This window comes from Cetorhinus maximus, chromosome 10, assembly GCF_964194155.1.
Source record: "Cetorhinus maximus chromosome 10, sCetMax3.hap1.1, whole genome shotgun sequence".
NCBI classification, from domain to species: domain Eukaryota; kingdom Metazoa; phylum Chordata; class Chondrichthyes; order Lamniformes; family Cetorhinidae; genus Cetorhinus; species Cetorhinus maximus.
Window position 1 is genome coordinate 51,951,916 of NC_135888.1, and position 27,044 is coordinate 51,978,959.

General features: G+C 48.4%; 1 protein-coding gene across 1 annotated transcript in view; it reads right to left on the reverse strand.

Annotated features, from left to right (window-relative positions):
• The window catches only part of LOC144685322 (ectonucleoside triphosphate diphosphohydrolase 8-like), a 91,980-nt gene that overhangs the window by 21,082 nt on the left and 43,854 nt on the right, over positions 1–27,044 (reverse strand). The window contains 3 exon segments of the mRNA XM_078549732.1: positions 18,761–19,033; positions 19,595–19,810; positions 26,326–26,485. Of these exon segments, the coding sequence (XP_078405858.1) occupies positions 18,761–19,033; positions 19,595–19,810; positions 26,326–26,485 (649 nt within the window).

Sequence of the window (27,044 nt, forward strand, 5' to 3'; positions counted from 1 at the left end):
CTCCACTTGGGCTGTTTTCAATCTCTCGACTGCCTCTCCTCTCGTGCTGTTTTCAATCTCCCGACTATTTCTCACTCGGGCTGTTTTCAATCTCCCGACTGTCTCGCTCGCGCTGTTTTCAATCTCCCGACTATCTCTCACTCGGGCTGTTTTCAATCTCCTGACTGCCTCTCCACTCGGGCTGTTTTCAATCTCCCGACTGCCTCTCCACTCGGGCTGTTTTCAATCTCCCGACTGCCTCTCCTCTCGCGCTGTTTTCAATCTCCCGACTGCCTCTCCTCTCACGCTGTTTTCAATCTCCCGACTGTCTCTCCTCTCACGCTGTTTTCAATCTTCCGACTGTCTCTCCACTCGGGCTGTTTTCAAGCTCCCGACTGCCTCTCTCATGCTTTTTTCAATCTCCCGACAGCCTCTCTCGCGCTGTTTTCAATCTCCCGACTGCCTCTCTCGCTCTGTTTTCAATCTCCCGACTGCCTCTCTCGCTCTGTTTTCAATCTCCCGACTGCCTCTCTCGCTCTGTCTTCAAGCTCCCGACTGCCTCTCTCGCGCTGTTTTCAATCTCCCGTCTGACTCACTCGCTCTGTTTTCAATCTCCCGACTGCCTCTCCACTTGGGCTTTTTTCAATCTCCCGACTGCCTCTCTCGCTCTGTTATCAATCTCCCGACTGCCTCTCTCGCTCTGTTTTCAATCTCCCGACTGCCCCTCTCGCTCTGTTTTCAATCTCCCCACTGCCTCTCTCGCTCTGTTTTCAATCTCCCGACTGCCTCTCTCGCTCTGTCTTCAATCTACCGACTGCCTCTCTCGCGCTGTTTTCAATCTCCCGTCTGACTCACTCACTCTGTTTTCAATCTCCCGACTGCCTCTCCACTTGGGCTGTTTTCAATCACCTGACTGTCTCTCCACTTGGGTTGTTTTCAATCTCCTGACTGCCTATCGATTCGGGCTGTTTTCAATCTCTCGACTGCCTCTCCTCTCGCGCTGTTTTCATTCTCTCGACTGCCTCTCCTCTCGCGCTGTTTTCAATCTCCCGACTGCCTCTCCTCTCGCGCTGTTTTCAATCTCCCGACTGCCTCTCCTCTCCGATTGTTTTCAATCTCCCGACTGCCTCTCCTCTCGCTCTGTATTCAATCTCCCGACTGTCTCGCTCGCTCTGTTTTCAATCTCCCGACTATCTCTCACTCGGGCTGTTTTCAATCTCCCGACTGCCTCTCCACTCGGGCTGTTTTCAATCTCCCGACTGCCTCTCCTCTCGCGCCGTTTTCAATCTCACGACTCTCTCCTCTTGCGCTGTTTTCAATCTCCTGACTGCCTCTCCTCTCCAGTTGTTTTCAATCTCCCGACTGCCTCTCCACTCGCGCTGTTTTCAATCTCCTGACTGCCTCTCCTCTCCGGTTGTTTTCAATCTCCCGACTGCCTCTCCTGTCGCTCTGTATTTAATCTCCCGACTGTCTCGCTCGCGCTGTTTCCAATCTCCCGACTGCCTCTCCTCTCGCTCTGTATTCAATCTCCCGACTGTCTCGCTCGCGCTGTTTTCAATCTCCCGACTATCTCTAACTCGGGCTGTTTTCAATCTCCCGACTGCCTCTCCACTCGGGCTGTTTTCAATCTCCCGACTGCCTCTCCTCTCGCGCCGTTTTCAATCTCACGACTCTCTCCTCTTGCGCTGTTTTCAATCTCCTGACTGCCTCTCCTCTCCAGTTGTTTTCAATCTCCCGACTGCCTCTCCACTCGCGCTGTTTTCAATCTCCCGACTGCCTCTCCTCTCCGGTTGTTTTCAATCTCCCGACTGCCTCTCCTGTCGCTCTGTATTTAATCTCCCGACTGTCTCGCTCGCGCTGTTTCCAATCTCCCGACTGCCTCTCCTCTCGTGCTGTTTTCAATCTCCCGACTATTTCTCATTCGGGCTGTTTTCAATCTCCCGACTGCCTCTCCACTCGCGCTGTTTTCAATCTCCCGACTGCCTCTCCACTCGGGCTGTTTTCAATCTCCCGACTGCATCTCCTCTCGCGCTGTTTTCAATCTTCCGACCGTCTCTCCTCTCGCTCTGTTTTCAATCTCCCGACCGCCTCTCCTCTCATGCTGTTTTCAATCTCCCAACTGCCTCTCCTCTCCGCTTGTTTTCAATATCCCGACTGCCTCTCTTCTCGCTCTGTATTCAATCTGCCGACTGTCTCGCTCGTGCTGTTTCCAATCTCCCGACTGCCTCTCCTCTTGCGCTGTTTTCAATCGCCCGACTATCTCTCACTCGCGCTGTTTCCAATCTTCCGACGACTCTCCTCTCGCGCTGTTTTCAATCTCCCGTCTGCCTCTCCTCTCGCGCTGTTTTCAATCTCCCGACTGCCTCTCCACTCGGGCTGTTTTCAATCTCCCGACTGCCTCACCTCTCGCGCTGTTTTCAATCATCCGACTGCCTCTCCTCTCGCGCTGTTTTCAATCTCCCGACGGACTCTCTTCTCACGCTGTTTTCAATCTCCCGACGGACTCTCTTCTCACGCTGTTTTCAATCTCCCGACGGACTCTCCTGTCGCGCTGTTTTCAATCTCCCGACGGACTCTCCTGTCGCGCTGTTGTCAATCTCCCGACTGCCTCTCCTGTCGCGCTGTTTTCAATCTCCGGACTGTCTCTCCTCACGCGCTGTTTACAATCTCCCGACTGTCTCTCCTCACGCGCTGTTTACAATCTCCCGACTGTCTCTCCTCACGCGCTGTTTACAATCTCCCGACTGTCTCTCCTCACGCGCTGTTTTCAATCTCCCGACTGTCTCTCCTCTCGCGCTGTTTTCAATCTCCCAACTGTCTCTCCTCTCACGCTGTTTTCAATCTCCCGACTGTCTCTCCACTCGGCCTGTTTTCAATCACCCGACTGTCTCTCCTCTCGCGCTGTTTTCAATCTCCCGACTGTCTCTCCACTTGCGCTGTTTTCAATCTTCCGACTGTCTCTCCACTCTGGCTGTTTTCAAGCTCCCTACTGCCTCTCTCACGCTTTTTTCAATCTCCCGACTGCCTCTCTCGCTCTGTTTTCAATCTCCCGACTGCCTCTCTCGCTCTGTTTTCAATCTCTCGACTGCCTCTCTCGCTCTGTCTTCAATCTCCCGACTGCCTCTCTCGCGCTGTTTTCCATCTCCCGTCTGACTCACTCGCTCTGTTTTCAATCTCCCGACTGCCTCTCCACTTGGGCTGTTTTCAATCTCCTGACTGTCTCTCCATTTGGGCTGTTTTCAATCTCCTGACTGTCTCTCCTCTCGCGCTGTTTTCAATCTCTCGACTGCCTCTCCTCTCGCGCTGTTTTCAATCTCTTGACTGCCTCTCCTCTCGCTCTGTATTCAATCTCCCGACTGTCTCGCTCGCGCTGTTTTCAATCTCCCGACTATCTCTCACTCGGGCTGTTTTCAATCTCCCGACTGCCTCTCCACTCGGGCTGTTTTCAATCTCCCGACTGCCTCTCCTCTCGCGCTGTTTTCAATCTCCCGACTTCCTCTCCAGTTGCCCTCTTTTCAATCTCCCGCCTGCCTCTCCTCTCGCGCCGTTTTCAATCTCATGACTCTCTCCTCTCGCGCTGTTTTCAATCTCCTGACTGCCTCTCCTCTCCGGTTGTTTTCAATCTCCCGACTGCCTCTCCACTCGCGCTGTTTTCAATCTCCCGACTGCCTCTCCTCTCCGTTTGTTTCCAATCTCCCGACTGCCTCTCCTGTCGCTCTGTATTCAATCTCCTGACTGTCTCACTCGCGCTGTTTCCAATCTCCCGACTGCCTCTCCTCTCGTGCTGTTTTCAATCTCCCGACTATTTCTCACTCGGGCTGTTTTCAATCTCCCGACTGCCTCTCCACTCGGGCTGTTTTCAATCTCCCGACTGCCTCTCCACTCGCGCTGTTTTCAATCTCCCGACTGCCTCTCTCGCGCTGTTTTCAATCTCCCAACTGACACTCTCGCGCTGTTTTCAATCTCCCGCCTGCCTCTCTCGCGCTGTTTTCAATCTCCCGACTGCCTCTCTCGCGCCGTTTTCAATCTCCCGACTGACTCTCTCGCTCTGTTTTCAATCTCCCGACTGCCTGTCTTGCTCTGTTTTCAATCTCCCGACTGCCTCTCTCGCGCTGTTTTCAATCTCCCGACTGTCTCTCCTCTCGCGCTGTTTTCAATCTCCCGACTGTCTACCTCGCGCTGTGTTCAACCTCCCGACTGTATCCCTCACGCTCTTTTCAATCTCCCGCCTGCCTCTACACCCAGGCTGTTTTCAATCTCCCGCCTGCCTCTCCACTCGGGCTGCTTTCAATCTCCTGACTGTCTCTCCACTTGGGCTGTTTTCAATCTCCTGACTGCCTCTCGACTCGGGCTGTTTTCAATCTCTCGACTGCCTCTCCTCTCGCGCTGTTTTCAATCTCTTGACTGCCTCTCCTCTCGTGCTGTTTTCAATCTCCCGACTGCCTCTCCTCTCCGGTTGTTTTCAATCTCCCGACTGCCTCTCTCGCTCTGTCTTCAATCTACCGACTGCCTCTCTCGCGCTGTTTTCAATCTCCCGTCTGACTCACTCGCTCTGTTTTCAATCTCCCGACTGCCTCTCCACTTGGGCTGTTTTCAATCTCCTGACTGTCTCTCCACTTGGGCTGTTTTCAATCTCCTGACTGCCACTCGACTCGGGCTGTTTTCAATCTCTCGACTGCCTCTCCTCTCGCGCTGTTTTCAATCTCTTGACTGCCTCTCCTCTCGCGCTGCTTTCAATCTCCCGACTGCCTCTCCTCTCGCGCTGTTTTCAATCTCCCGACTGCCTCTCCTCTCCGGTTGTTTTCAATCTCCCGACTGCCTCTCCTCTCGCTCTGTATTCAATCTCCCGACTGTCTCGCTCGCGCTGTTTTCAATCTCCCGACTATCTCTCACTCGGGCTGTTTTCAATCTCCCGACTGCCTCTCCACTCGGGCTGTTTTCAATCTCCCGACTGCCTCTCCTCTCGCGCCGTTTTCAATCTCATGACTCTCTCCTCTCGCGCTGTTTTCAATCTCCTGACTGTCTCGCTCGCGCTGTTTTCAATCGCCCGACTATCTCTCACTCGGGCTGTTTTCAATCTCCCGACTGCCTCTCCACTCGGGCTGTTTTCAATCTCCCGACTGCCTCTCCTCTCCGGTTGTTTTCAATCTCCCGACTGCCTCTCCACTCGCGCTGTTTTCAATCTTCCAACTGCCTCTCCTCTCCGGTTGTTTTCAATCTCCCGACTGCCTCTCCTCTCCGGTTGTTTTCAATCTCCCGACTGCCTCTCCTGTCGCTCTGTATTCAATCTCCTGACTGTCTCGCTCGCGCTGTTTCCAATCTCCCGACTGCCTCTCCTCTCGTGCTGTTTTCAATCTCCTGACTATTTCTCACTCGGGCTGTTTTCAATCTCCCGACTGCCTCTCCACTCGCGCTGTTTTCAATCTCCCGACTGCCTCTCCACGCGCGCTGTTTTCAATCTCCCGACTGCCTCTCCACTCGCGCTGTTTTCAATCTCCCGACTGCCTCTCCACTCGGGCTGTTTTCAATCTCCCGACTGCCTCTCCTCTCGCGCTGTTTTCAATCTTCCGACCGTCTCTCCTCTCGCGCTGTTTTCAGTCTCCCGACTGACTCTCCTCTCGCTCTGTTTTCAATCTCCCGACTGCCTCTCCAGTTGCGCTCTATTCAATCTCCTGACTGTCTCTCCACTCGGGCTGTTTTCAATCTCCCGACTGTCTCTCCTCTCGCGCTGTTTTCAATCTCCTTACTGCCTCTCCACTCGGGCTGATTTCAATATCCCGCCTGCCTCTCCTCTCGCGCCGTTTTCAATCTCATGACTCTCTCCTCTCGCGCTGTTTTCAATCTCCTGACTGCCTCTCCTCTCCGGTTGTTTTCAATCTCCCGACTGCCTCTCCACTCGCGCTGTTTTCAATCTCCCGACTGCCTCTCCTCTCCGGTTGTTTTCAATCTCCCGACTGCCTCTCCTGTCGCTCTGTATTCAATCTCCCGACTGTCTCGCTCACGCTGTTTCCAATCTCCCGACTGCCTCTCCTCTCGTGCTGTTTTCAATCTCCCGACTATTTCTCACTCGGGCTGTTTTCAATCTCCCGACTGCCTCTCCACTCGCGCTGTTTTCAATCTCCCGACTGCCTCTCCACTCGCGCTTTTTTCAATCTCCCGACTGCCTCTCCACTCGGGCTGTTTTCAATCTCCCGACCGCCTCTCCTCTCGCGCTCTTTTCAATCTCACCGACTGCTTCTCCACTCGGGCTGTTTTCAATCTCCCGACTGCCTCTCTCGCGCTGTTTTCAATCTCCCAACTGACACTCTCGCGCTGTTTTCAATCTCCCGACTGCCTCTCTCGCGCTGTTTTCAATCTCCCGACTGCCTCTCTCGCGCTGTTTTCAATCTCCCAACTGACACTCTCGCGCTGTTTTCAATCTCCCGACTGCCTCTCTCGCGCTGTTTTCAATCTCCCGACTGCCTCTCTCGCGCCGTTTTCAATCTCCCGACTGACTCTCTCGCTCTGTTTTCAATCTCCCGACTGCCTCTCTCGCGCTGTTTTCAATCTCCCAACTGACACTCTCGCGCTGTTTTCAATCTCCCGACTGCCTCTCTCGCGCTGTTTTCAATCTCCCGACTGCCTCTCTCGCGCTGTTTTCAATCTCCCGACTGACACTCTCGCGCTGTTTTCAATCTCCCGACTGCCTCTCTCGCGCTGTTTTCAATCTCCCGACTGCCTCTCTCGCGCCGTTTTCAATCTCCCGACTGACTCTCTCGCTCCGTTTTCAATCTCCCGACTGTCTCTCTCGCTCTGTTTTCAATCTCCCGACTGACTCTCTCGCTCTGTTTTCAATCTCCCGACTGCCCCTCTCGCTCTGTTTTCAATCTCCCGACTGTCTCTCCTCTCGCGCTGTTTTCAATCTCCCGACTGTCTACCTCGCGCTGTGTTCAACCTCCCGACTGTCTCCCTCACTCTCTTTTCAATCTCCCGCCTGCCTCTACACCCAGGCTGTTTTCAATCTCCCGCCTGCCCCTCCACTCGGGCTGCTTTCAATCTCCCGACTGTCTCTCCACTCGCGCTATTTTCAATCTCCTGACTGCCTCTCCACTTGGGCTGTTTTCAATCTCCTGACTGTCTCTCCACTTGGGCTGTTTTCAATCTCCTGACTGCCTCTCAACTCGGGCTGTTTTCAATCTCTCGACTGCCTCTCCTCTCGCGCTTTTTTCAATCTCTTGACTGCCTCTCCTCTCGTGCTGTTTTCAATCTCCCGACTGCCTCTCCTCTCCGGTTGTTTTCAATCTCCCGACTGCCTCTCCTCTCGCTCTGTATTCAATCTCCCGACTGTCTCGCTCATGCTGTTTTCAATCTCCCGACTATCTCTCACTCGGGCTGTTTTCAATCTCCCGACTGCCTCTCCACTCGGGCTGTTTTCAATCTCCCGACTGCCTCTCCACTCGGGCTGTTTTCAATCTCCCGACTGCCTCTCTCACTCTGTTTTCAATCTCCCGACTGCCCCTCTCGCTCTGTTTTCAATCTCCCGACTGTCTCTCCACTCGGGCTGTTTTCAATCTCCCGACTGCTTTTCCACTCGCGCTGTTTTCAATCTCCCGACTGCCTCTCCTCTCGCACTGTTTTATATCTCCCAACTGTCTCTCCTCTCGCACTGTTTTCAACCTCCCGATTGCCTCTCCTCTCGCTGTTTTCAATCTCCTGACTGACTCTCCTCTCGCGCTGTTTTCAATCTCCTGACTGACTCTCCTCTCGCGCTGTTTTCAATCTCCCGACTGCCTCTCCACTTGGCCTCTTTTCAATCTCCCGACTGCCTCTCCTCTCGCGCTGTTTTCAATCTCCTGACAGCCTCTCCTCTCGCTCTGTTTTCAATCTCCCGATCATCTCTCCTCTTGCGCTGTTTACAATCTCCCAATCATCTCTTCTCTCGCGCTGTTTTCAATCTCCCGACTGTCTTTCCTCTCGCTCTGTTTTCAATCTCCCAATCACCTCTCCTCTCGCACTGTTTTCAATCTCCCGACTGCCTCTCCTCTCGCTCTGTTTTCAATCTCCCAACTGCCTCTCCTCTCGCTCTGTTTTCAATCTCCCGACTGACTCTCCTCTCGCACTGTTTTCAATCTCCCAATCACCTCTCCTCTCGCACTGTTTTCAATCTCCCGACTGCCTCTCCTCTCGCTCTGTTTTCAATCTCCCAACTGCCTCTCCTCTCACGCTGTTTTCAATCTCCCGACTGCCTCTCCACTCGGGCTGTTTTCAATCTCCCGACTGCCTCTCCTCTCGCGCTGTTTTCAATCTCCCGACTGCCTCTCCACTCGGGCTGTTTTCAATCTCCCGACTGTCTCCCTCGCGCTGTTTTCAATCTCCCGACTGCCTCTCCACTCGCGCTCTTTTCAATCTCCCGACTGCCTCTTTCGCGCTGTTTTCAATCTCCCGACTGCATCTCTCGTGCTGTTTTCAAAATCCCTACTGCCTCTCTCGTGCTGTTTTCAATCTCCCTTCTGCCTCTCCACTCGGGCTATTTTGAATCTCTTGACTGCCTCTCTCGCGCTAAGTTCAATCTCCAAATTGCTTCTCCACTAGTGCGGTTTTCAATCCCGGACTGTCTCTCTAGCCCTAGGGAGAAATTCGGGAATTTAAAACTGGATCAACCTAACCACCTGAAGTGCACCTTCAGATGCCCTAAATCCTTCTGAATGATCACATGTTTTGACCCATAGAAGACTCTGCATTTGGGCTTGGTTTGCTCCCTGGTGTTAGTAACAATATCCTCATTGGTTAGACCTTGTCCCTCAATATCCATGCTTGAAGTCATCCAGGGTCGAGGTGTCGGTGGGTGAGATGGGTGCTGCATTGTGGCAGTTTCCCAGAATTTGTGCGCACACTTGAAAGATCCATTTGCAGTGGACATAGAGCAGTTGAACTTGGAGAAAGTGAAAGCCCATGAATGATAACGGTTACTGCCTGGTCTGAGTGTAGCATTACCTGGAACACTGTGTAACATTATCTGTTCGACACTCTGCTGATGTTTCGTGTGAGTCACGCTGACAGTAACATTGCTTGTAACATTCGCTGGGTGTTACACTGAATATCACCTTATTTGTTAAACTAACATTATGGGTGGAATTTAATCAGAGGTGTACGGTTCCTGATGGCAGACTGGGTGTGTCCATTTTTATGTCAGGAGCCGGAACTCATGTGATTCGTATGAAAATTTAAAGGGCCAGTGGCAGGCGTGTGTGGGTTTCTGTTAGAGGATCCCAACATCAGGTCAGCAGGTCTGGGTGGGCTATAAAAAAACCATTTGGACAAGAATCAAGTCCCCAGCTTTCTTGTCCACCTCCTTTATGTCAGAAATCTGAACCATTTGTTCTGTGCATCCCCCTCAGCCCAGGATCATAGAACTGTTACTGCACAGAAGGAGGCCATTCGGCCCATTGTGTTTGCGCTGGCTCTCCAAATGAGCATCATGGCTTAGTGCCATTTTCCTACTTTTTCCCCGTACCCCTGCACATAATCCCTTGCACCTTGCCCCCCTCAAACTTCTCCCTGCATTACTCCCTGCTTTAATAACCTTCATTGTCCTGGGCACACCACACCAGCCCTCCCCAACCCCATCATGTCCAAGCTCCTTACACAACACTTTGGAGATGTCAGAGAAAAGACATAGACCAGCACCACAGTTCAGCAATGTGTCACAGCAGCACCTCCTCCAGGTTCTTAGGGATTAGCAGGAAGTGCTCTTCCCGAGCAATGGCAACAGGAGACCCTCCCTCCTGACCAAGGCAGCCTGGATGGAGTTCGCAGAGGTGGTTAACAATCATGGGATTCACTCAATATCATTGGTGCCATGTCAGGAAATGGTCAATGATCTCGTTCATTCCAGGCAAGTAATACAGTGGCATGGCATTTTCTCGTGTGGGCATCAGGCTATGTATTTATACAAGTGTGTAGCTAGGCTAGGTGGCTAAATGCATGATCAGCCTCAGGACTGCGTGGCACTTGAAGCCAAAGTGTGAGATAGTTTAGTTTGAGGGAGCATTTGAATACAACCTAGCACATTGACAGGCCAGTATGTGTGATGGGGATAGGTGCAGCCAAGGTGGTCGGCTGACATTTGCCAAGTCTCGACTTCCACTCCACTTTCCCATGCAGGACAAACAGATTCTTAGCCTGAAGGAAAGGGTAAAGGCAGGCAGAGGGGAGCCCAATCTCAAGATCCTCACCCCTGCTGAGGTGGAAGCCCAGATTTCAGGAGAACAGGCTGGCCGAACTGGAGAGGTAGCAGAGTCAGAATGTAACCAGATGCTGCCATATTGGTTGCTCAGGACCATGGGATGAATCATGCTGTGCTCACAAACTCGGTGGAGCCTTAGTGTGTTTTTTGCTGTTCCCAGGGAGCTTTAATGGCAACATAAATGCAGTCAATTACCACTTGCAATCTAGTGGCTGCCAGGCTGTGGTGAACCTGATGAACTCATTGGCAAGGTGGAAGAGAGTATTGGTCAGCTCTTTGATGAAGCTGTGTGTGTGCCAGCATGCAAAATGCCACATATTGCCTGTGGAGCTCTAGAAGCAGCCTATGAACACTGCTCTCATTTTGAGGGCCACAGGAATGGGGTTGCCACCAAATCCATGTGGCTTGCTGCAGGATCCGGCAAATTGTGATGACTACATCCTGGAACAGCCTCAGGCGTCTCTGGAATTGCCTCCCGGACATCTGGTGGTAGTTTGTCCATGTCCTGAAGGTACGTTGATGTGCTAGTGACCTCTTTTACCTTTCCTGGATGGTTGTCTCCTGATCACCCTCCCCCACTGGTACTGCCTGCTGCTGACCTTGCAGCCTCTGCTGTTGGCTAGCAAGAGCCCTCCTCACCCTCTCCTCCTGCTCCTGAGGGTGTTGGAATATTGGACATATGAAGTTCATAGCTCTTCTAGCAAGCAAACTGTGTGAAAATAGTTTCATCCACATAGCTGCTGAGAACTGAGATTTCCTGTCCTCTCATTGTCCACACCTGAAACTCCACCCAGCCCACACTGGCCTCCTTCCACTTGCAGCTACACTCCTGGCAGCCACAAGTAAGCTTTTCAACATGGCCCATTACACAGTGCAAGTGATCAATTTGCAACCCATGACCCTCCACCCTCCACCCTCCCTGTCACCTTTGACTTTGTTCCCATCACCCTTGAACCTCCCCCCATCACTCTAGACCCTGTCATCATGGAAGTGGACATGCCATCTCTCTTCCCTGAGACTATTCCCATTCCTGTCAAGATTCCCCCTCTGACGCTAGACCACATCATCCTCAGAATTAGATCCCGAGATGCCAGTGAGACACTCTAATATCCTACCTCAGACTGGAGCTGCCCTCTACCAAATCAGAAACTCTGTGACTGAGAACATTCCCTCTCTGCCAGGCAGCATCCTGAGTTTGATCCACAAGACTCACATGTGGGCAGTCCTGCTTCCACCTTTAGGTGCCTCATTTTGTTTATCTTCACTGACAGCCCTCACTCTCCTCCACCACACCCAAGATGCCAGGCCCTTCCCACTCTACACTTACATGCCCCAATCTCATCCACTGTCCTCAAAGCCCATTGATTTCCTCCATGCCCCTGCCAAACACCCTCAAACCTGCCCCCACCCTCACCCAGTCCTGACCCTGCATCCAAGTTGCTATTCTCCTGCTCTCCTCCTCCCCCCAAGTTCAACAAAGACAACATTCACCTCAGACACAGCTGCACAAGGACAACTGGTGCATACTATTTTTAAACAAATGTGAATTGGGTGCCAGAAGGTTTTATGTGCCATTGACTTAACCTTGAAGGTTTGAGTTAATTTCTGACATGCAAATGTATTACAAGTCGGCCACATCACCGACTTAATTTTTCAATCTGAACCCGCTGACATAATTTCAACAGCTTGGATCCACATAATTAAGCCACATTGGCCACCACATTTCCCACTCCCAGAGACTTCATTAAATTCTGTCCTATGTGTGAATTAGACTGACTGGAGCTTGTTACACCAAATCTAACATTGCCTGTAATTTGCACAAAATATTAAATTACCTGTTACCCTGACTGTAACATTGCCTGTGAGTTTTATTAACTTTAAGATTGCCTATAATGTAGAGAGTGTAAGATTGCCTATGAGTTAACATACCCTGTTGCACTAACTGACATATTTCTCATGAGCTGTACTGACTGTAATATAACTGACTTTAACATTATTATATTGATAATAACATTATCTGTTAGTTCCTGAGTTATACAGACCTTTAATATTACCTTTTTACACTGACCATAATGTTATCCGTGGCACTGACTGTATCAATGCCTCTGATTTACTCCGAGTAACTCTTCCTGTTAAACTGAGTGTAACATTGCCTTTGAATTCCACAAACTTTGTTATTTAAAGAGATTTGCCAACATCTGCCAGTGTCATGGTTTATAAGGAGAAAAGAAAGATGATTTACAGTTGAAGAGCTGGACTGAACACCAAGGAATAACATACAGCAATAACTGTCAATTATGATGGCAAATGGTTTGTTGTCCTTTATTGCAAGTTGTTTGGAATACAAAAGTGCAGATGTCTTGTTGCAATCGTACACCACTTGGGTGAGTTTCTGGAATACTAGGCACATTTTTGTTCTTGGCACATCTTAGAGTGGTGCAATGGATGTTCACAAGACTGATTTATTGCTTGTCCCATAAGGAAACATTAAGCAGGTTGGCTCATTCTCTCTGAAGTTTAGAAGAATGAAAAGTGATCTCATTGAAACAGACAGCATATTAGAACATAAGAACTAGGAGCAGGAGTAGGCAATTCAGCCCCTCGAGCCTGCCCCACCATTCAATATGATCATGGCTGATCTCATTTCGGCCTCAACTCCAATTTCCTGCCCTCTCCCCATAACTTTTCAACCCATTACTAATTAAAAATCTGTCTATCTCCTCCTTAAATTTATTCAGCATCCCAGCATCTACTGCACTCTGAGGTAGTGAATTCCACAGATTCACGACCATTTGAGAAAAGTAATTCCTCCTCATCTCTGATTTAAATCTACCAACCCTTAGCCTAAAACTAAGTCACATCTTCAAAGAGCTCTAGCAAATTAGTCAAACACAATTTACTCTTCATAAAACCATGCTGACTCTGATGGATTGCATTTTGACTTTCCAAATGCCCCATTACTAGTTCCTTAATAATGGATTCCAACAATTTCCCAATGACAGATGTTAAACTAACTGGTCTATAGTTTCCTTTCTGCCTCCCCCCCTTTTGAATAAGGGTGTTATATTAGCATTTTTCCAATCCACTGGAACCTTTTCAGAACCCAGGGAATTTTGGAATATTATAGCCAATGCATCCACAATCTCCACTGCCACTTCCTTTAAGACCCTGGGATGTAGGCCATCAGGCCCTGGATACTTGTGACCCTTTAATCCCAATAGTTTGCTCAGCACTTTTTCTCTAGTGATGGTGATTGTTTTAAGTTCCTCCTTCTCTATGTCCTCTGTAGTTTTTCCTGCCTGCTACTGCACTTAATGCAAATCTGGGACGATTCCACCAATAGAATTTTGAAAGATAACCACCAATGCATCTATTATCTCTCTAGCCACCCCCTTCAACACTCTGGGATGAAGCTCATCTGCTCCAGGGGATTTATCAACCTTCAACCCAGATAACTTTTCAAGCACTATCGCTTTACTAATACTAATTTCCCTTAGTTCCTCAGTTTCACAAGTCCCTTGGTCACCTGGGATTTCTGGGAGATTTTCTGTACCTTCTTCCATGAAGACAGAAGCCAACCATTGAAAGAATTTACTGGCAAGTGAATCTGCATGAAAGCAGCAGCTTTCTAATGACATTCTGGATGCCGTTTGTGAGATACAGATGGTAACACAAACCATTTGTTATTTCCATGGCTCCAAAAGAGTATCAACACAGACAGCATGAGATAGTCAGTGATCTTCCCAGAGTGGAAGCCACAGTGGATGATCTGCTAGTCTATGGATGTGGAGACACAATGGAAGGAGCCATTGCTGACCATGATCAGAATCTAGTGCTGGAGAGAGCTCACCAGATGAACGTGAAGCTGAACAAGAAAAAAATTGTAATTGAAGGTGCCTGAAGTCAAGTACATAGGTCATGTACTGACAGCAAAAAGGTTTTGCCTGGATCCTGACAAGGTGAGAGCTGTAGCAGCGATGCAGCGACCAACAGATGTGAAAACAGCGCAATGATTTGTTGGATTTGTGACCTATTTAGCACAATTTTTGCCCAATTAGTCATTGGAGTGTGAACCATTACACAAGTGTTATGATCCCAGCTGAGGTTACCCCTGGATAAGTCTGATCCCAGGGTGGAACCCAGCCTGATAGATCCTAACTTTTATTTCTTTGTTTAAATACGTGGAGAGGGATGACTGAACAGAGTCATCGGAGTCAGCTAATGAACTTAACAAAATAATAAAACATTTATTTAACAAGAAAAGATGAACTATATTACAATACCCCTTCACCCACAACTATACCTTTACAGATATATACAGATTTGTAAGGATAACCAGATACAAAAGCTATCTTATATTTTAATGTACACAGTAAGTACCCAGTCCATGTAAACCTATGGCACCCTGTGGTCAGACACATCACACTAAGACCTCAAGTGACAGATGTCACCTCACCCAGATGCTATAGGTCCCTCCTCAACTCCCCCAAGACGCTTGTCACCGTGAGCCAACCAGCCTTACTGAACTCCGTCCTTCACACAAGGGTTCCCAATCTCCACTCTCCAAGACCTTGCTTTGGAATTTTCTCCCAAACCGACACTTTCTCTCAGGCACCTTCCACAGGGGTTCACCTCCAGGGTTTCAAACTCTCCTTCTGATGTTCCTCTTCCTTGGGTCACCACTTGTATTCAAGCTGTCTTCCACGCACTCTCACTGACTCAGCCATCAACAGTACACCACTGCTTCACATGCCCATAGCAAAGAGTTACAGACCTTCAGTTGTCTCTTTCGACCTTCTGACTTCTCAGGCCTTCGTCTCTTTAAGCTTGAAGTTTTAAACTTAAAGATTGGAGCCTTTCTCTGCCCCTCACTCTTAACAGGACCTTTTCCAGGTTCCTGTTCTTCCTTTGACAAGAAGGTCTGCTTGGGGCTTTCTCCTGTTCCACCCCCCTGGATTCTTGAGGACTTTCTTCTTTAGCTTGGGATCTGTCCCCTTTTCTCCAGTCTCGCTCTGGCAGCTACCTTCAACCAACTTTAGCTTGGAACTGGCTATCTTCCCTTTCCAGGCTGCTTCTGCCTGGCAGCTGTCTTCAAAACTGAACTCAAAAACTGCTGTTTCTTTAATTTTTCTGTGTGTGCCTGTCGGAAGGACCTGCCTGTCTGGGCCCCTGTTGCTTGGCAACAACCCAGTTTCTCTATTCTTCTGTTTGCTTAACTTCTTAAGTCATAAAACTCTCATTAGACACCTTTTAAAGTGAAACTAAAACTCAATTTGACCTTTCATAACAGATACAGAAATACAAATCAAACTTAAACATTAAAGCTAAAATGCATTCCTAAAACCTACAAGTACAAATATAACTTAAACTATCTCTATTTCCTAACACAAGCTCACTGCCAAGGAGGTGCAGTGGTATTGGGCACAGTACAAGAAACGGTGTTCACTAAAATCAAACAAACAGCAACAACAATGCCAGTGAAGTACTATGATGTCAATAATGAGTCACCTTGCAGTGTGATCCAGTGAGACAGGTCTTAGAGCAACCCTAATGCAGCAGGACAACCAGTCACATTTACATCCAGGGCACTAACGCAAACAGAATGGCACTATATTCAGATCAAGAAAGATGCCTGGCTTTTTCTTGTGAGCATTTTCATTAATAGAGGCTTGGGAGAGACAAAGTCACTGTGGAGCCCAACCACAAGCCTCTTAAAAAGCATTTTTCCAAAACTGCTACTATCTGCCCCAAAGTGTCTGCGATGCATGTTACTTTGTTTACAGAGATATCATCTGGATGTGACATACAAGCAAAGGACAGGTATATATTGCAGACATGCTTTCAAGAGCAACGCTCCCCATGAAGAACACTGAGGATGCTACTACAGAGTGTGAAATCTTCCAGATTCAACATGAAGCACCAGCTCGGCATGGCCTGGAAGACATAAACCTAGTAGAGACATTGGCTGGAATTTTACAGCCCCCTTGTGGACCCTAAAATGTGGCAAGCCATTCTAAACTCCATTGACTTCAGCGGGAACATAAAATTCCCCTGCCATAAAATCTGCCAATTGAATCTAACAGACAAGCACCTTTCTCAAAACACAGACTATCCAACAAGGTGCAACTCTCCAAATGGTGCAAGAAGTAGTGATGAAAGGATGGCCTGAGAGCATCAAGGACCTGTGTGTCACAAAGGTCACCAAGAACATATTTGGCACTACTGAGGTGAATTGGCAGACCAAGTTGACAACTTGTACAAAGGAATTAGAGTCAACATCCCTAGGGAAATGAGATGAGAGATGCTGAAGTGTATCCATACAAGCCATCAAGGAATTGAACTGAGTCTGAGAAAGACACAAGAAGTGCTCTACTAGCCAAACATGAGCAATGATTTAAAGACCACATAGACCAGTGCAGTGCTTGTAACAAGTACCAAACTAAACAAGCTAGAGAGCCGTTGATGACTCATGAGATCCCAGACAGACCATGGATGAGGCTGGGAGTAGACCGCTTCACTATAACAGGAATTGATTATCTTGTCACTGAAGACTACTATTCTGACTGCTGGGATTTAGACCAGCTGACTTCAACAATGACATGAAATAGTGGAATGCCTGAAAGCACACTTCAGTCTTTACAGACATTGTGATGAGTAACAATGGCCCTCAGTTTACGAGTGAAGAATTCAGCCGCTTCACAAAGGAAATTCAACAGTATACATCATCTCTGTACTGTCCCCAGCTGAATGGAAAGAATGAGGCAGCAGTGAAAATTGCCAAAGGAATCATCGAGAAATAGAGCAAATCTAGCACAGATATTTAGAAGGCAATTTTCAAGTGGAGAAACACACCGACTGAAGACATGGAAAGTAGTCCAGTCCAAAGACTAATGTCATGCTGCACATAAATGACTCCTCCAATAGCAAAAAAAAGCTACTGAAACCAGAAGTAGTAACAGATGTGAGACATGAAAAATTCAAGGTGAAACGGCAGAAAGCCAAATTTCAGTTTGACAAGACTGCCAAACCACTGCCAGAGCATTGGAGAGCCAGTCAAGGGTACAATCCTTTAATGGCTCAACAGGTGTCAGCCCACGCAGCAACTCGGGACGTTTAGAGAAATTGTCACCTTGATCATAAGTAAATGACTAAATATACTGGCATAACCACAGGCATAGATGGACAACTAGAGAAGCTGTTCCTTTACTGCAAATGGCCGGTCAGGAAGAAGGGATCTCACCAGCTGTACTGAGTACAGAACAACCATCACTGCCAGAGGTCCACGGATCCCCAACAATGGACATGGAACAGTTACCAGAGCAACAAGTGCCACGGGATCGACACTCTCTGGACAAGGAACATCACCCAGATGGACAGCCAATGGCAACACGCACGCGTATCATTAACAGACCTGCACGATTTAAAGACAAAGTCTTTTTAAAGGGCAAAACTTTTACCACAGTGGGCGGGCGCGCGCCCGACCCGCTCAAGTGTAAAATGATAGGCGTTGACATCGGGTGAACGTCCTGACGTTAATGTGCAGTCATGTGATATTAAAAGGCCTGTTAAGACCATTAAAGTCTCAATTAACTGACATTTTTCGCTGCCTGTCCTTACAGTTGGCGGGCAGGTGATAAGGCCAAGCGGCCTTTGCACTTTTTAGGAAGCCTCATTCACAGGCAGGATATGGTTTCCAAAAGCAAATAAAAATAAAATTAAAATTAAAAATTTTAATTAATAACATGTCCCTGCTCATGTGACAGAGTCACATGAGGGGACATGTTTTATAACATTTTTCAATTCTTTCTCATTTTTCCTGAAAACTTTTCATCTCCCTGTGGCAGCTCTGTGCCTCGGAGATTCTCAAGTGTGCATGAATGCTCATGCACAAAGTTTGGGCTCGCCCCGCTCGCCGCCCCTGCATGGGGAGCACTGCTGCTCATGTTTCACACTGGGTAGGCCTTAATCGGCCCTCCCTACCTCGATCCCGACTGCCCCCGCCCGCCCCTGCCTGACAAGGGCTAAAATCTGCCCTATGTATGAAATGCAGGTGCAGAGACTGATGAGTAGAATAAACGGTCGTTAATGCATGAGAACAGTGGGTGTATAGTGGGTAACTCACTCACATGATCATGAATGCAAATGTGTCTCCTGTTCATTAGGTAAAGGGGGATGTTTGGGTTTTGAAATGCAACAGTACTACGTGTCCTATCTGGTTTGCTGTAGTCATGTGACCTCTGCCATGAGGGGGGCTCTGTAAGCTACCATCTTACAATCAGTTCAATAAAGACTTCTAACTGAGGGAGCACTGTTATCTTTGAACATGAAACAATGCTATTGATTGGTAGAGCATTCTTGAGGGGGCAAATGGCTTTATTCTTTCCCTATTTCTTATGCTTTTATGACTATTTTGTTGTGAGATGTGGGACTGAGTGAACTATTTAGTCAGTGTCCATCTGTGATAAATCCATCCTTCACTCAGGAACTGTACAGTTTGAAAAATATTAAGCGAATTTAAAGAAATGAAGATAGTAATGAAAGAAAAAATTGTCTTACATAGAAGGGCCCATTAACTGCAGGTTGATAGACTCCATCAAATGAACAGGTATTGCTCCCTCCACATGCTGTGAAATTGAATATCGTCTTGAGTCCCTGGTTGCATTCAGCTGACCTTCCTGATCCAAAAACAGTGACACTTTGCATTCTGTCATATGGTGATGGTCTCTGGGCAGTGGTACATGGACTGTCGTAGACGGAGCCCAAAATCAAATTTGTCTCATACCCCTTCAAATAACATGGGTTCTCAATTCGAGCCTTTAAATCCTTCCCCTAGAAACAGAGATTATCTCAGACACAAAGCATCACATTGAAGAGTTTGGGCAGTCTATGTCAGGTATGTAGACTTATGGTGGCAGTGACTTGCAGGCGGCAATCTAACCAGGGAGCTTATACAGTATATGGAATAATAGATACCTGGGAATGAGTTACAAGCTAGAATCTAATCATTGGGTATGGGAGGGTTATATATAGATTAAGAGGTACCTGGGAGTGAGTTTTAGGCTGGAATCTAATCAACACAGCAAAGTGTCTCTGTATTAATTGGCAGATTATAGGGAACAAAATTGGAGCCAGTTAATGAAGAAATATAAAATCAGCACAGAACAGAAGCACAAACGGAGCCTCTGAGGTGATTTAAGAATGTACAGAAGGAAGGAGAATGGTGGAACTAATTGTGAACAACATCATTGAGCTCGAGGGGAAGGACTTGAATACAGAGAGGGGAATTACCTTGACTCTAATTTTAGGGTTTGACGTGGAAGCAGGTGCCATGGTGTCAGAATCAGAGTCACTCTGGCAATGAAAGAGGCAGATAGAGAGCAATAACCCCACCTTTCTGATGGATTGCTGCTGCCCATAACACAGATAGCTGTGGGTGTAAATGGTGTAATTGTAGCCATACAGTTTCAAATCCATCTTTCCCGGCATACGGTTGATATTTCCTATTGGGGTGAAGGTCAGTTGAGTGGATGAACCCCCAAGGTCCAGTGCTCCCTGGATTTGGGCCGATTCTGGATGCAGCCAGGTCCCTTCCCAGGAATACTGCAACTAAAGAAAGGGAGCGACATTTCTCAGATACATTTTACAGCTCTCATTATTGGGCCAACTATTCTGAGTGAGTGGAAATCACTGTTGGAATGCTACTGTGCTCCCATTTTCTTACCCAATGCTGGAGTTCTGCATTTCTGGTCTGGACATCTGCACTGAGTCTTTTTAGAAATGCCTGATCTGGGCTCATGGGGAAGCCAAGCCATACCCCTGTTTACTGCACTAGCTGCCATACTTTAGTTAGTCTTCATTGACTAACACAGGGAAAAGCTTCAGGACATTTAAATATCTTTTCAGTGTGTTAGTGAATGAGTGTGAGTGAGGTAAGTGGATAGGGTGGCTAGCGTGCCAGCTGGGTAAGGTGGCAGGATGTTATATGGCAAGGTGGGTGAAGTTGGGTCAGGTTTGGTCGGGTGGGGGAAAGAGTTGGATGGGTGAGAGTCAGGGGTGTGCAGGATGGGGGTGGTGTGGGGGGTGGGGGTGGCACAGGGGAGTTGGGGGGAGTTCAGTGGTATAGTTACCCAGGAGTTAGACCTGTTTTTTCTCTGGCTAACATTTCCTGGGTGACTACCTAGGTAAACGAGTCTTCCCTCTGAAGTTTCTGACTTTGACTCAGAGGTGGAGGCTTTTTCAGAGGGTCCCAGGGAACTGGGGAATTCTCCATTGGAAGTTGAAACCTCCCAAGTAATTCTCGTGGAGCCCTTGCATTTGGACTTCCAAGGGGTCCCGTAGCGAATCTTCCAGAGTACATCTGGTCTCTGACCATCTGGAGAGTGGAAGATAGACACATAGAAACTAGGAGCAGGAGTAGGCCACTTGGCCCTTTGAGCTCGCTCCGCCATTCAATATGATCATGGCTGATCCTCTATCTCAACGCCATATTCCCACTTCCTCTCCATACTCCTTGATGCCCCTAATATCCAAAAAATTATCAATTTCTTTCTTGACTATACTCAGTGACCCGACCTCCACAGCCTTCTGTGGGAGAGAATTCCATGGGTTGACTACCCTTTGAGTGAAGAAATTTTTCCTCATCTCAGTCCTAAATGGCCTACCCTGTATTCTGAGACTGTGGCCCTGGTTCTAGACTCCCCAACCAGGGGAAACATCCTCCCTGCATCCAGTCTGTCTAGCCCTGTTAGAATTTTATATGTTTCAATCAGATCCCCTCTCATTCTTCTAAACTCTAGTGAATACAGGTCCAGTTGAACCAATCTCTCCTCATACAAGGGTGGGGGGGGGTGGGGGGGGAGCAGTGGTCAGCGCCAACGCCCTGCAGAGGAGGACAGCCACCCAGTGCCACAAAAGGATGAATGATCTCCTCCATTCCACCATCACTCTTTCATCACTCCTAACTCTCACACTCACAAACCCATCACACATCCACAGGGCCCTCACTCACTGCCAGTGACGTGGTCCTCCTGCAGCATGAAAGAGAGAGAGATGTGGTTATCATGGCTGTACTTAGCACCTTTCCTGGCCCTGTGTGACCGCCCCTTAATGCTGGTCACCCCTCGGATGGTCAGAGATGAGTGCGCTGCATGGCTGCCCTGTTAACCTGTGACACGGGGGACACTGGTCCAAACCAGGATGCTGAGATTGCAAGGGGCTGTGAGCACCTCCAGCAGTGACTGCTCCATGGCCAGCGTTGGCAAGGAGATTGTACAATGTGTGCAGTCCAACCGCTCTGCAGCCCAATAAAGTGGTGGCGGACTCAAAGCCTGTGCTGGGGGGGTGGTGGGTGGGGGGCGGGGGGTGGGGGGGGGGGTGCTGGGAGTCAGGGGGTAAGGTATGGAGCGCTTGGTGGCCCTTTGGTGCCTCTGCGATGCTTGCATGGGCGGGCAGGCTAGGAGCCCGACCCCAATCATATCACTGTGTCCACGCCTGATCTGTCTTAGTTGCAGAGACATGGTCAGTTTATACAGGTGTCCGTAATGCGTGGCCACTCCCCTCGCTTACCCTGCCCCATCTCCACCTCCAATTGCCTGTGTGCGGGATGCAGCACCAGGGCAGCACTTGACCCCACCCCCACCACTTCGGCATCGCCTGCGGGCCAGGAATCAGTTGCCCCCCACCACCCCCTCGTATGAGGAGAGATTGGTTCAACTGGACCTTTCTGTTCCCCTTACTATTGAACCCCTATCACTATAGCCCTGCCACTCATCTTCCTCCCCTCTTGTGCAGCAGAGCCACCCATGGTGCCATGAACTTGGCTCCTGCTGCTTTCCCCCGAGAAGTTGTCTCCCCCAACAGTATCCAAAATAGTATATCTGTTAGAGAGGGAGACGGCCACAGGGGGCTCCTGTACTACTTGCCTTCCTGTACTCTGCCTGGTGGTCACCCATCCCCTTTCTGCCTGTTCATTCTTTACCTGCACTATGACCCCCTCACTGAACGTGCTGTCCACGATAATCTCAGCATCGCGGATGCTCCACAGTGAATCCACCTGCAGCTTCAGCTCCGAAATGTGGTTAGCCAGCAGCTGCAACTGGACACACTTCCTGTACACATGGTCGCCAGGGACACTGGAAGCGTCCATGACTTCCCACATAGTGCAGGAGGAGCATATCACGGGTGCAAGCTCTGCTGCCATGACTTCCTTTTAGATTAAGCTCATTAGTTACTCCCTTTAAAGAATACTAACTATGTTAGGGGCCTTATTCCACTCCCAATACTCCCACTACAGTCCAAAACCTTATTTTCTTTAAGCTAATGGACTGCAGCAGTTTAATTAGTAGAAAAAGTAGAAGTGGAAGTGCTCACCTGACCTAACTCACCAATTAGCTGCCTCCCCTGCATCGCGCCACTTTTTGAATCATGACGTCACTTCAAACTCCACAGCCTGAAGAGGTATGGCTGTCCTCTCAAGTCTCGGCCTTTGCTTTGCCCACCCTTTTATACCGCTCTTGCTGCCACTCCTCTCCGGTTTCTGGCTCTGTTTGGCGCACCCTTTTATACAGCCCTCGCTGGCCTCTCCTCTTTGGTCAGCCCTGAGTCTCCCTGGAACCCTTGCTCTGTCCTTGCATCGCTTTCAGCCCCGATTCCAGCTCCCACTCAGTTTAATTCTCCGCTCTGATCCTTAGCTCCCACTCTGTTTAATTCTCCGCTCTGATCCTTAGCTCCCGCTCTGTTTAATTCTCCGCTCTGATCCTTAGCTCCCGCTCTGTTTAATTCTCCGCTCTGATCCTTAGCTCCCGCTCTGTTTAATTCTCCGCTCTGATCCTTAGCTCCCGCTCTGTTTAATTCTCCGCTCTGATCCTTAGCTCCCGCTCTGTTTAATTCTCCGCTCTGATCCTTAGCTCCCGCTCTGTTTAATTCTCCGCTCTGATCCTTAGCTCCCGCTCTGTTTAATTCTCCGCTCTGATCCTTAGCTCCCGCTCTGTTTAATTCTCCGCTCTGATCCTTAGCTCCCGCTCTGTTTAATTCTCCGCTCTGATCCTTAGCTCCCGCTCTGTTTAATTCTCTGCTCGGACTCTCAGCTCCCCCCTCTGTTTAATTCTTCACTCTGACTTTCAGCTCCTGCTCTGTTTAAATCTTTGCCTTTTCTGGGCCTTTATTTCATTTTTCATATTCTTCTTCAGTTCATCTCTTAAATGTTTTCAAAATTGCCCAAAGTGAGAGGAGAGATTGTGAGCCCGGAGAAACTAGGTGGATAGGGGAGGGCATTAGAGATGGTGTGGGGACCACATGCAGGATGGACAGGGAGGGTGTGGGGGTCTGCAGGGAGATGGGCTGGGGCGGACGTCAGGAACAAACAAGGAATGGCATAGGGGACGTACATGGAGGGTTTGGTTGGCTGGATTGTCTTGAGAGCTGTTTGCAGGCTGCATTCCTGTGACTCACTTGGGTGCCAGTCTGCGCTGCTCACCATGGTCAGTTGTTGAGCAGTATCATGCAGGAATGCATGGGTGTTGGCTGTCCTCCAGCATCCTATAGAATATGTCAGCCATGAGAACTGCTGGTGATGTAGATATTCAGAGAGGCAGTGAGGCTAAAAAGAGGGAGGCTAGACTGAGAACAGAGTGTAAAGAGGTTACTGGCACTGTGATGTCACTTCCGCAACCCCCAGATCAGCCAATCAATGCTGAGAAAGATTTCATGGTTTAACCAGGATGGGTCAAGGTAATCAGGCTGTTTGGGTTTTAACTGTGCTTCACAGCCCATTACAACTCTTCATTCTTTATTAGCTTGTGAAACAGCAATCCTCGTGACTGCACCAATGTGTATGACGCCATGAATGAATGGGCTCAGAGAGCCACATGGGTCCTGTCCAGAACTCTTTGACTCCTCAGGCATCATTTCACCCTGAAAATGCAAGTGCCAAACAGTGTCAGTGTCCCGGGGAACGTGTCCCTGGTGGACAGGGTACCGAGCTCCCAGTGTTATCAGTGTCCAGGGGAATGTGTCCCTGGTGGACAGGGTACCAAGGTCCCAGTGTTATCAGTGTCCTGTTAGGTATTTTGCATGTGGTTGAAATGAGCTTAAGTTGTAGAAAGTCAAGGGCACTGCAACAGTTGAATCCAGGAATTGTTGGATGAATTCAGACTCATGTCCATCTAATTCACCTTCTACCATCCTGGTAGACACATCATACTAAAATAATGGTATTGACTATGCAAACAATCAACCTCTGATTAACACAGAAAATGCTGGAAATCAGTTACATAGATTAGAGAAATTGGGACTGATTTCCTTGGAGAAGAGAAGGTTGAGAGGAGATTTGGTATGCTGTCCTTGCCAGTGAACCCACATCCCATGAAAGAATAATTTAAAAAAATATTGGTAGAGGTGTTCAAAATCTGGTGAGGTGGTGGCATAGTGGTGCAATTACTGGATTAGTATTCCAGAGACCCAGGATAATGCTCTGGGGATCTGGGTTCAAATCCCACCATGGCAGATGGTGAAATTTGAATTCAATAAGAAAAATCTGGAATTATAAGTCTGGTGACGACCATGAAACCATTGTCAATTGTCATAAAAACCCCTGCCCTTTAGGGAAGGAAATCTGCGATCCTTACCTGGCCTACATGTGACTCTAGGCCCACAGTAATGTGGTTGACTCGTAAATGCCCTCTTAACAAGGGCAGTTAGGGATGGGCAATAAATGCTGCCCTAGCCAGTGATGCCCACTTCCCATGAATGAATATATTTTTTAAAATCATGAAGGGTCTGGACAGAGTAGATAGGGAGAAACCATTCCATTGGTGGAAGGATCAGGAATCTGAGGGCACGGATTTCAGGTGATTTGCAAAAGAAGCAATGGAGACACAAGGGATCTGGAATGCACTGCCTGAGAGTGTGGAGGAGACAGGGTCAATCGAGTGGTTAGGATCTGGAATGCACTGAGTACAGTGAAGGCAGATTCAATTGAGGCTTTGAAGAGGGAATTGGATTATCTGAAAAGAAGGAATGTGCAGGGCTACAAGGCAAAGGTAGGGGAGTGGCACCAGGTGAATTGCTGCTTCAGAGAGCCAGCATAGACATGATGGTCTGATTAGCCTCCTTCTGTGTTGTAAGCATTCTATGGTTCTATAAATACTAAGCAGGTCAGGATATGTCCCCTGGGACTGGTAGTCAAAGTAAGCCCATAGTGAATTATACACAAATACATTCCCACTGGGAATCATATACCAGGATATGTTCATTGGGAATGATGTGTAAATGTTGTTTCACTGGACATGATATAGAATGCACACTGGAACTGAAGGAAGGTTCATTGGGAATGTTATACAGGGGTGTTCCCATTGGGAATCAGATGCAATAATATGTCCACTGGTAAAGGTATACTTTTGCTCAATGGAAATCTTATACTTGGATATACCTATTGGAAATAATACGCACATGTGTTCCCACTAGGAATCATAAGTAAAGATATTCCCACTAGGATTGATACATCAGGATATTCCCACTGGGAATGGTATTCAGGCAAGCCCACTACAAATAATTTACCAGTGATAGCCCATTGGGAATGACAGACAAATATGTCACACTGGAACTGCTATCTAAGGGCATGCCCACAGGGAGTAATATACAAGGGAATAAATGCTGGCCTAGCCAGCAATGCCCACATCCTGGAAATGAATAACTAACAAACAAACAAACAAACAAAAATGATACACAAGGATGACCCGCTGGCAATGATATGCATTGTCTAAATCTAGAGGTGAGCAGCTAAAGGTTGTGGAGAGATTTACCAACAGACACAAGAGTAGAAATTGATGCTACAGCAAGTCACCCTGCCCTAATCAGGTAATGCATGTGGGGCATTGGGGCGGGTAGGTGTGAGAAACCAGTGTACAAGTGCAGTGGCCCCTTTCACACTTAAACAATGGAGAGTTGGTGAACGTTGTATTTGTCCGTATCCCATTCTGTCTGCACTTGAACTGCCAGCTACAGTGAGTGTTTGTATCACAAGGCCCAAATCTGCTGTCAATGGGAGCCAAAAGGGGCAGGTTTGGTCTGCCCTGCTCCACCTGCTCATCAAATGCACGTAGCTCACTTATCCAGTTTCCTACCTTGAGGAAGGACGGCAGAAGATAGTTCACTGTGATCCATCCATAGGCTCCCTCATCTGCTCCTGAGATAATCCGAGCCTGATGGAAATGAAATGGATGGGAGTAGAGAGTTTTCTGAACTTCATCAAGCACCATCCTGGACTGTGATTGATTCTGAATTCTGTGTAACAAGATCAACTGAAAATTATTAAATTATCCTCACTTTCATCTTATAGAAATCAGAATATTCTCAAAAGACAATTTCCTCCTTCTCTTGTAAGTACTGCGGTCAGATTGAATTCCATTTTTCACTATTCTGCCCATCTGACCAGCCCGTCTGTATCGTCCTGCCGTCTAAGGCTCCCCTCCTCACTATTTACCACACCACCAATTTTCATGTCATCTGCGAGCTTACTGATCATACCTCCTACATTCATACCTAGATCATTAATGTACACTACCAATAGCAAGAGACCCAGCACCGATCCCTGCGGTACGCTACTGGACACAGGTTTCAAGTCACAAAAGCAACCTTCAACCATCATCCTCTGCCTCCTGCCACTAAGCCAATTTTAGATCCAATTTGCCAAATTGCCTTGGATCTCGGACTTCTTAGCTCATAATTTGCCAGCTTTACAGCCCACTTCTATCTCATTCCCAAGAAGGAGGTGTCGGCAGGTTTAAAAGTGGACAACTCTCCAGGTCCAGGTGATTTGTGTCCCAGACTGCTGAGGGGGGCA